This window comes from Varanus komodoensis, unplaced genomic scaffold (genome assembly GCF_004798865.1).
Source record: "Varanus komodoensis strain SLA01 unplaced genomic scaffold, ASM479886v1 scaffold59_1, whole genome shotgun sequence".
NCBI classification, from domain to species: Eukaryota; Metazoa; Chordata; class Lepidosauria; order Squamata; family Varanidae; genus Varanus; species Varanus komodoensis.
The window spans coordinates 3,856,259-3,867,208 of NW_025336221.1; the positions used below are offsets into that span (position 1 = coordinate 3,856,259).

The following is a 10,950-nucleotide window of genomic DNA, read 5'->3' on the forward strand; positions in this document are numbered from 1 at the left end:
GGTCTTGAGATGCAGAAGTAGGGCATGTGTGTGAAGGGGGCGTGTGTCCCATACAACTCAGTGGAGACTGTAGTAGCAAAGGTGAGCAGGAAATTAATGTACCCACCTGAAACACAGTTAGTGGGAAACAAACCCCATGAAGTTCTGTGGCAATTCTAGGTCTTCTACTCAGCAGAGAGCTCCAGTGAGTTTAATGGGATACACTCCAAAATAAACACATGCAGCATGGCAGGCTAAGATTGCAGGAGCCTGGAGCCTTCCATAGGAATAAATGTGGTTATGCTCCAGCTAAGAGGTAGCTGTTCCCCTGTGCCAATCGCACTGGTGGGACAAACAGGTTCTTCCCACTTTTAAATATTTTAATCCCACCAAGGGTTTCTTTCTCCTTTTATACCTCCTCCTTCACTTTGGGGATTTATATTTCAAAACATGGATATATGTACTGAAACGATTGCAAGATAATGGTGAGGACAGATTGTGGGTGGGCTGGGTTGAGGGGAGAGGACAATGGAGGCCACCATTGAAGGGGTGGGTGGGGCAAAAAAGGTGATAAACCAAAATTAAAAAGAAATAAATAAAAGGAGCAGTCACAAAGAGAGTGATTATGATGCCCTAGAGGAGAACGGATTTACCGTGCCGTGCCACCCTATGAACATCCTGAAAGCGAGGCCTGCTGAGGTCGATACCGGGGAAGTGGGCACGGGATTGGGATTGCAGCTCTGAGGCACAACTTCGGTGGAGCTAAAGCGGAGCACTGGAGACGGCTGCACGTGAGTCTCTAACGAGCCGCAAGCGATTCCCTTGCCCTTTGTCCCATTTCCTCTCCCGGGCCCTCCGGAATGTGCAGCCATCCGCGCTCTGAAGCGAGGCACGGAGAGCGACGACGGGCAGCTCCGCTCCCCCCGGCTCCCCGCCGCCCCCGCGCTGCAGCAGGCATGCCCCCCGCCTGTCTCCAGCGCCCCTCTCCCCCAAACTCTTCCCGATCTCCGCCCGCAGCTGCTTCCAGCACAACCTCGCCCAGCCGCCGCAAGGGAGAGGGTGGGTGCAAAAGGGGCGAAGGGAATTGCGCGGGGCGGCGCTGGGAAGGGAGATGGGACTGCCCGAAAGAGGATGTATTCCAGTTACTGCTCTTGCCCCACTTTCTCTGACGTGCGCCCTGTTGCTTGTGCTGGAACTCGCTTTCGAGCGCGCCTGCCTTATTTTAGCATCCAGCGACGATTGCCAGAAGTTGTAGGTGTCTTTTCCGCGCAGCGAGCTTCGCCCGGCATGAGGCTCTTATCTGGTGCTCCCCACGTGGGGCCGCCTCGCCTCGCCCCTCCCCTCCCCCACCGCTTCCCACATTCTGTTCTGCACACGTCACCGCCTTAACATTTTGGAAAATTCGAACCCACCAATTGGGGGCCAGCTGAGAGATGGAGGATTAAAGCGGAGCCGCCTCCCGCCTCACCTCCTATGTCTGCCGCGAGGCCCCACCCACATTTCTTAGGGCACGCCCCGATCCTATAAAAGGCCCCGCCTAAACCCGGCGTGAGTTATTAAGAAGTTTTTGCTCACTGGCGGCTCCCTAAGCGGCTGGATTAGTGAGGAAGACTTTTGTCCCTTTCCCGATCCCTTCGTGCCTTTTTTCCCCCTGTTGCGCCCAACAAGAAACATGGTAAGTGAGCCCTCTTTGAGAAAGGCATTTGGAGCCGCTGGGAAGCGGCGCTGCGCGAAGGGGAGAGAGACGGAGTTGGCGGCTCGCTCTTGGCGAGATCGGCCCCGTGAGACACGTGGAGGAGGGAAGCGCTCGGGGGTGGGATGCTGTGAAGCAGCGCGAGGGGAATTCCTGCATGAATAAGGAGCGGGTGGTGTTGCAACAGCGCGCACACACACATACACGAGGGTTCTTCAAAAAGTTTCCGCACTTTTAAAAACTCTTAAGAATTTCAAAAGCCAACTACATCACTTTTCTACATAGTCACCTTCCTTTGCGATGCGTTTTCCCAGCATCGTACCAACTTTTTAACGCCCATCAGCAAAAAAGATTAAAATATATTTATAAAATACAAAAATGCGGAAACTCGTGTATCTATACCTCTGCATTTTTTAAAAACGGGAGTAACCCTTGCGGACTGCCCTTTTGGCGCTCTGTCCTAGCTTTTCTCCGACTCTGCGCCTCCAGCGCTTAACTTCTAAACTTCGGGGAATAACAGTTCTGTCTAGAAAGACGTGAGCGCCCACATTCTGCTGTTAACAGCTCGTATCCACCCGCGAATGCTCACACTGAGAAGCCTTCCGGGTGGTGGTTCGGGTGCTTGGATGACTCCCAGCTCCCTGGAGACTAGAAATTCACTTAAACTAGCGCGCACGAGTCCTGAAAAATTTGCGTTTTAGCTGCACGCGCAAACAAATGTAATATGGACGTTCTTAGAGGGCAGAGGCAACTGATCCTGGTTGTATTTGATGAGTGGGAAAGAGAATTATCCTAGGATCACGCGCTGGCGGATTTCGATTAAACCACACACCGAGACGCTGGCGTGTGAGGAGAAAAACGTACTTCCAAGGGCCTTAGAGAGAATTCTGTACGATGCCAAGTTGGTAACCAGTTTCTTTACTGTTTCTGGGAAATGGATCCATAGGTCATGCGTAAGGACGTTTTCGCCCCAATTCCTCCTGTGAGCTGTGATGGAACAGTTTTGCTTCTAAAAAGCAGAGGTACCAGTACAACAGCACTCAGTTGGGTAACTTGATCTTCCTTGGGGCAGCGGAATATACGACCTGTTACGCTGGGCAGGACACCTTTGCTGCCTCATCTTCCTGGCCACGGATCTTACGTGCATACCTGCCGAGTGACGTTCAGGGGAGGGCGGGGGCTTCGAAAGGCGCTCAGGTGGGAATGGCCTGCGCGGGGGGGGGGAGTGGTCTGTTCAACGGCCCACCTCACCGTGTCCTGTTTGCGAGCGCCTGAACCAGAGCACTTGGTAGCTCACCCTAAAAATACTGTTCCAAACCACCCCCTGCAAACCGGCTAGGCTAAGCAGCTTAAGTGGCACTTATAAGACCCCCTCGAAACTGTGATCTCCGTACCTGTTGGATTTGAAAGTTCATCTTTACTTCGCATTTGAAAGCGAAAGTGGCCAAGTCTGAACTTGCAGGCGCGTGGCTTTGCTCTTGCAAAACAAAGCAATGGCCTATAAGGGGCTTTATAGGGCATTGCATAATGCCCACTGTAGATGGGCAGGACAAAATGTCTAAATAGCTTTGTAACATGTACAGCCCAAGTAAATTAAGGGTTGCAGAGCTACAAGCATTTCCAGGGCTCTGTTGCATAACTTGAAACAGCTGAGGGAGAGCAAAGCAGATGCAGTTGAACCATCAATTTTGGAAAGGGAGTAGCTTCTAAATTTTTTATTGGTAAAATGTGGAAAGACTGGAGTTTAATAAGGGGAAGGGTATCAAGGGAGACACTTCGTGTAGACAGGAAAAAAGAACTGCCAATCTTCCATGGTCTTCCTTATTTTTCTGACCTTTATCAGAAAGTTATCAAATGTAGATACCGTCTAAATTGGGTGTGGTTATCTCTAAATGCTCCATTTGTGACTTGGATCCTGTGCCTCTCAAGATCATATGAACTTCATTTGAGTCTTTGTCCCAGGTCTGGTTAATCTCCAGTGACTTCCAGCTGAAGTGTCTTGAATAAAAGTGGGAAACACCTTTCAGCCTGCAGGCCAAACTTCATTTAGGAGAAGCAGTGGGGGGTTGCATTCCATATAAAATGCAGAAAGCATCAGCGTATTTTTAAGTTTTACCTCCAGTGACCATCATTTTGGGAGTGGCCAAATGTCACAAAAACCAGGAGACCACCAGTGTCTGCGGAGAAGGCTTCTCCCATTTCCCTCTATGCTCCATGCCAGGCAGCCCCTGGGCTTGAGGTTCCCCACCTCTAGGCCAAAGTGCAAATTACTTCCATAATTGAATTAATTGCCTCAGGGTGTCTCCCATAGACTTTCCCAATCTGGTTCCCTCCAGATGTTATGAACTCAGCCCCTGCAATAATGTTGACGCATACTGAGAGTTGTTGTCCCAAGCAGCTGGTGAGGACTAGGCTGGGGGCAGCTCAGCTGTTGCCTGTCTTGGTTGTGTGCATATGTTGTTTAAATATCCCAGCGTGTATTGCACAGGGGAGCTGCAATTGCACTTTGACTAATGTCTGGATGGTGGCAAACCTGGCATGTATGAAATGGCTCACTGCAGTATATGCCCAATTTCTAGAGCTGCATGCAAATTTGATTAACTTTTCCTGTCTTGTATATAGCCTACTGGAGTACTTAAGAGCTGTGCGGGGTCAGACCAAATTCCATCTAGTGTGGCATTCAGTTCCCACAGGTACCAACCAGCGGCTGCCTGCCTTCTAAAAGGGAAGTGGTTTAAATGAGTCTGTTCTTTTCCTTCCCTGTGTTTGTGCTATGGGAAGGAGAGTAGCACTCCCCTGCCTACCTCAAAATCTCTTCAGGTGGGAGAGGCCTGGGGTAACCTCCCTTCTTTGCATAGCTATTGCTGAATACTGCCTTTGCTGAATACAGCTAGTTAAAACAAGCCTAATCCTGCTAGGGCTTTAAAATGCCTTGCTCTAGAACAGGTTCTCATTAATATGTAGATGAAGAAGCAGCACTTGCAGATGTAGGAGCTTTGTGTTCTTGAACTGCAGCAGATAATCTGTAGGCCTTTCCAATACTGTGTGAAGAATTCCTGTAGCTGTTAGAATCCACTTTTTGCAGATTAAAGGTGCAATCCTATGCAAGCCAGACAGGAAAAAGCCCAAGTCACTGTAATGAACCTCCCCCTCTCAACCTGGTACCCTCCAGACTGTTGGGACACTAAATCAGCACATAAATTTACTTCTGGGATTGCAGAGGGGAACAACTTCTAAAGCTGGTAGCAGTCAGAACAGGGGGTGGTGGACTGGCTCTGCAAGCACTGTGGGAAGGAGTAAACACTCATAACTTGGCTGGTGCTGGCTTAAGTTGCTAGCTTGAAGCAACTGGGGTTTGCTGGTGTCAAACATGCAGACAAATAGAATCCAGCTGCTGGTAGCTGATAATGCTTGGGGAGGGCCAAGACCTGATGGGGTGCTCTGCCTTTGTGTACAGCAAGTGACTCAAACAGGCGCATGAGACACGCCCAGGACCTCCAGTGCTGATTAGCAATGAGTAACAGTGTCTGGGATGCAACTCATGCTACAGGGCTGGGTTGCTGCTGCATCTCCCCCGTGGGTGGGTTGGCCTAGGACATTGTTTCATTCAAGGCCTGTTGCAAGTCTCATGTGAACTTCATTTCTGCAGCGGGGGTCAGGCAGTGGGGTGTGAACTAGCACCAAGCCCAGCATTCCCTGACCTGGGCAGGTTTAATGCTGCTGCTCTGTCACTACCTGCCCAAAACACATTCCTGAAAGAGGTTTTGGAGCTTCAGGAGAGGCAGGCAGCTCTAGTAGAAAAACATGAACCCAGTCGCTGGGTGTTCACTTCTGGGGAAGGCTATCCTGGCTGTGGTCTTTCAGGAAAGATGGCCTGTCTCTTTACACAGCCCAAAGGAGAACAGCTACTTCTAACAGCCCAGTTCCATTCATGTTAATTGAAATAAGGCTCACTGAAATTGCAGTTGTGGAGGGAAGTGGTGGCTCTCCTGCACTGGAGGCATTCAAGAGGTAGCCGGGCAGCCATCTGGCAGGAATGCTTTAATTTGGAGTTCTGGTGGACTATTTATTTATTTAGAAAATTTCTATGCCGCCCCATTCGCCGAAGCCTCGGGGCGGCTCACAAAACATCAATTAAAATATAATACACTAGACTAGATTGCCTTATAATCCCCCAACTGTCCTGTCCTATGGCCAGAATTTCCCTTAATGTCCATGGGATTACTGTTTGAATGAACAAAATTCCACCATTGCCTTGGTACTGCCTTGACATTCTTGCATTCAACAAAAACACAGAATACTTCTGGGAAGTGTTCACCACTCATTTCAAGCTAATTCCTTTCTTTAACTTAAGATAGACAAAACATACGCTGGAATTCCTAGTTGTATTCTGTTAAGAGTCTGAAGGATTGTGGGGGTATTTATCTTTAAGGCCAGCCACTGAGGCCAACTATAATTATATGCTACGGCAGAATGCAGACCAGGATCTGCTGATAGGTATTTATATAATTTTAAGTAGACTGGCAAGGACTTAAAATTGTCCCCTTTTAACAGGGACAACAATAAAATGATTCTGCTTACCCTAATTTGATCTATCACCAACCTGATGGCCTTGAACTATATCGGTCTACAACTCCCATCATCCCCAGCCAGCATGGACATAGAGTCCTGGAACTCAAACATACTCTCATGTTCATAATTCCATAATGGCTCATAATTTCAGCTGTGTTTCTGCATTTAGATACAACGATAGATCTTTCAAAGCCTGACATCATCTATTCCTGTTAACTGCCTCCTTAGAAAGGGTTAATGACGACTGATGTGGGTCTTTCAAACTGCAGCCCTTCCTGCTGTTTATCTAACATCTTAAGCTGCGGAGTCAGATGGTAGGAGCTAGCTGGTTTAAACTGGAGGTGGGGAAGAGAAGAATCCTTTTAAATTTAGGATTAAAGCTGCTGATTGAGCTCAGCTAGTGTTACACAACTGCTTGCTGTTCAGGCACCAAGGGAGGGGGGGAATTTGTATGCTCAAAGAGGAATGACCCTGAAGTGGTGAAAGACTTGGTGCTGCTCAAGGAAAAGATACTGTGCTCTTGACTTGGAACAAAAGTCTGTTTTTGCCCCTTAGCTGTGTTCACTTTGGAAAAAATTCAGGTAGAGACTTTGTTTTCTCCGCCGTTTTCGGGATAGACACAACCACCTTCCACAACTGTCACAGGCCAGATTACCTGTTGGCAATCAAATGAAAGCACTCATGTCATAACTGGATGAAACATAATCGTAATCCTAATCCTCTTTTCTTTTCTGGAAGGAACTCCAGATAGCCAGTGATGCTGCTCTGTTGCAGCAAGACGTCTTGGGGGTATTTTAAAGGTGATCAAACTCATTATGGCAGGAGCGTTAGTGGACAGATGCAAGCATTTATGTACTTAGAACTTCAGATAATACTTTGTCTTTGGGGTGCATGCTAGTCCATGAAAGCATCTGCCATAAATTTGTTCCTCTTTCAGGTGCCATAATTAACCTTTTTGCTTTAAAAATGGGTGTGTTTTCAAAAGTCTCTATTTCTAAGCCAGCAAAACATGTTAGCATTCTAGTACTTGAGATACTGGGTGTGAATCTCTTTCAGCCTAAAGACCGAATTCCATTTTGGAGAAGCTTTTGGGAAGCACATTCTGTTGGCAAATGGGGCCAAAGTACCAGCATATTGTAATTTAGCACCCCCATTGTCAGTGAGGAAGCCTTAGAGGCATTCGCCCCCTTTCAGGGTGTATGTGTGTGTGTTGGGGGGGGGGGAAATACTGCATCAAAGCTGGAAACCTGGTTGGGTGAAGGGGTTCTCAGGCCAGCTGGAGTAGGCTTCCAGCCACGTAGTTCTGTACCCCTGCTTTGTAGGAATTTGGAATCCACAGAAATCTAGAAATTTATCTGGAGTAAATTTGTCAAGTAATTTGTAGGTAAACTTTAAGAACTGAGGAGTAAATCCCAAGACTGTATGATGGCTATTCTTGCTTGGGATTTTTATGCAAGCGTGAAGTGTCAGTTTTGTGGAGAAGGTTGTTGCTAGCGAGCTGCTGGCTAAGATAGAGTTACACAGATTCACTGGTGTGTGTACATGAGCGAATGGCTGTAGAAACCTTGCCTCTTTGCAACTCTGGAGGGCAAGTCAGAACTTCTACTTCAGAAGGAGGCTAAGAGAACTGATGTGATTACTGACTCCAGGCCACCCAAGCAATTATGGGCTAAGTAGATAATTACATGCACCAGAGTTGAAGCTGCTGGACCCTATCTTCAGTGTAGCTAAGCCATGCCCTGAGAGCAGTTTGTGTGTCATTTCTCAAGAAAACAATGACCATTTTTTGCCACGTGACCTTTCTCAGTAGCAGGTAGTTCTACCACTGCAGTTGCCCTGCCAGGAGAGGTGTCGGTATTCTGAAATGTTATGCTACTGTTTCCCATTGCAGCGTGAGTGCATCTCCATCCACGTCGGCCAAGCCGGTGTCCAGATCGGCAATGCCTGCTGGGAGCTCTACTGCCTTGAGCACGGCATCCAGCCGGATGGGCAGATGCCCAGCGACAAGACCATTGGCGGAGGAGATGACTCCTTCAACACGTTCTTCAGCGAGACAGGAGCTGGCAAGCACGTCCCCAGGGCAGTGTTCATAGACTTGGAGCCAACTGTGATAGGTGAGCCTATTTGGTCCAGCTTCTCCTTAAAAATAAGTTGCAAGAGGCGCAATAGATGAACAGGTGATGTACACACAGTGCATGGAGGAAGTGCCTGCTCAGTCACCTGTTTAAAGGACAACAAGTAGAAGAGCAGGGCGCTCCTCTGTCTGAGGAAACTACAGGTCTGAATAGTCCAGCAGTCCCCAACTTTGTTCCCACTGATGTTCTAGCACCCACCGCTACCTCCAATGGTACACAGACGGCTCTTCACGGCTCCTTCAAAATATTTCTTCGATAAACAGATGTTCAAGTGCCAGGTTCTCTCCTCCTCCCTGTTCCTAAAGCCTGCCACCGATCCGCTGTTCAGCAGAGACAGCATGGCTGCTCCGGGGCCTGGCTATTCAGGAGGGAGAGGAAGTGCAAGATCAGGTGGGGGGAGCAAGCAGGGTTAGAGGGTAGGAAAGGAAAGAGGGAAGCCTGGGGTGGGGAAGGGCGAGAGATAGTGGAGAAAGGGCTGAGGGGGTGAAAGACTGAGGCTAGGGGCTGGGCGTAGTGTGAGAGCAAAGGAGAGATCTGTGTCGGCGAAGGAAGATCAGATGGGAGTGCGAAGGCCTGGAAGCAGCTCCTCCCATTTTTTCTTCTCTCCCAGCCTTAGCTTTGCTCCCTCTCTGTTGCTCCCAGCAGCCTCTCGACAAGCTAGGCCCCCACAGTAGCCTGTGTGTGGCTAGACACACCCTTCATGGGAGCCACTATGTGACGGCGCCTGCAGCAGGGTTCACAGGGTCAAAAGGACTGCAGCTTCCTAGAATGGATGGTACAAAATTGAATAGGCTGCCAAATAATTTGGTAAAAAGCAGCTTTATGCTGCGCCATCAAATATTAAATTCTGAGGACTTCGTCTCAATCTGTTTGGTACCAAGGCTCACTCTGAGAAGGCAAAATTATAAAAAATGTCTGTGGTCCTACTCAGAGTGCCATCACGGCCTGTCCACACGTGGGTTTGAAGAGCAGGACGCATGGTGCAACTTCTGCAAAGAGGTTTGCCATCTTGCAACGGAAATGGAATGCTGCCTTTGTCTACCCAGAATGGCTGCTGTGCGATGTGCCTGCAGCTGCAGAGTCTTTGCCTGCTGTTCTCCTAAAAGCACGATCCTGTGCTTGATGGCAGTGCAGGCTAAGTTGGGAAAGACGTTGCTGGCACTGCCAAGTCAAAATGCATGAATAGGACTTGGCTGGCCAAAGGCTGACAAGCCCAACTCCATATTGCCCATTTAGGATTCCTGTCACCACTAGCCATCCAAATGCTCCCCCCCCCCTCCATTATAGACTTTCCTTTGCTATATGTTGGCACTTCAATCCTCCTTAAATATCAGGTTTTTCTTAAAAGCCTTAAGTTTTCTGCAGATGATAAAATTCTGATCACAAAACTCAGCAGGGCTAGGCTGTGTGTTTCTACTACACCCAGAAAATCAAACTACCCTTTCACTTGATTGTTTCCACAGATGAAGTGCGCACGGGAACCTACCGCCAGCTCTTCCACCCCGAGCAGCTCATCACTGGCAAGGAGGATGCTGCCAACAACTATGCCAGGGGCCACTACACCATTGGCAAAGAGATCATTGACCTGGTCCTCGACAGGATCAGGAAGCTGGTAAGCGACTTAATCCTGCCCTAGTGAGAAAGACTTGCGTGGTTCCTCAACTTAACAGTGCACAACTTTTATGGAAGCTCCAATCTCTGTTGTGAAGGAAACGTTCCCCAGTTGAGCAGCATGGAATCCTTAATGCTGTACAGAGACTCCTGCAGTAGCAGGCAATGAGACCTTGTGTGCCACCTCCACCTGGCTCATCAAATGTCTCATCACCACCTTAGCCTTCTTTTTCCAGCTTATGTTGCTTGGGTGAAGCTCTCATTTCCCTCACTCTTTGAAAGCCAGGCCCAGTCCTCTTGGAAATGAGGTTGCATAATGCCACTAAATATCCTGCATTTGTTTTGCTATTCTCTGCAACCTGCTCTGTCTCCAGATAGTAAGGCAGGCATAAAAATTGTTGTAAGGTGGCTGTGGGGTTATCCTATCTGTAGCTTTGTTACAACTCTGAAGGTCAAAGTCAGCCTAATTTACTACAAAGCACCAAACTGGGTAGAGAGAAGAGATGAGCAAAACGGCTGAGAAAGGGAAGGAGAGGGTGAGTTGCTGAGCAGCTCTGCTTGTGGTAAATTAATGGCTGTTAGCAACCATCATACCTGACCACTGGCCAAGCGGGTGGGGGGAGCCAAAATCTAACATCTGGAAGGTCACATGTTCTCTGCCCCATTCTGTTCCTTTGGTTACAGGCTCTAGCTGCCTGGAAATTACAGTGATCTGGGGAATATCCTTAGGCATAGTTTTTGTGGGAAGAAATCTAATGTTGTTTTGGAACCTTTACAAAAGGGATTGAATCTTCCAGTATACTGCTTTCTGGAAATCTAGGGCTGCCAGCCTTCTGATAGTCTACCTGTATGACATTATTTCTAAGCAAACGTGAAAGCTATTCATGAGACCAGGAGGTTTCAGAATAATTAAAAACCATGCATGATCTGTTCCCATTTCCAACAGGCTGACCAATGCAC

The 10,950-nt window shown here is 48.4% G+C and overlaps 1 protein-coding gene across 1 annotated transcript in view; it reads left to right on the plus strand.

The window, feature by feature from the left end:
• The first annotated feature begins 1,514 nt into the window (after positions 1-1,514).
• LOC123033106 (tubulin alpha chain-like) overlaps positions 1,515-10,950 on the plus strand; it is a 14,388-nt gene continuing 4,952 nt past the window's right edge. The window contains exons 1-4 of the mRNA XM_044449526.1: positions 1,515-1,654; positions 8,136-8,358; positions 9,843-9,991; positions 10,937-10,946. Of these exons, the coding sequence (XP_044305461.1) occupies positions 1,652-1,654; positions 8,136-8,358; positions 9,843-9,991; positions 10,937-10,946 (385 nt within the window). The 5' untranslated portion in view covers positions 1,515-1,651. The remainder of the gene's footprint in view (positions 1,655-8,135; positions 8,359-9,842; positions 9,992-10,936; positions 10,947-10,950) is intronic.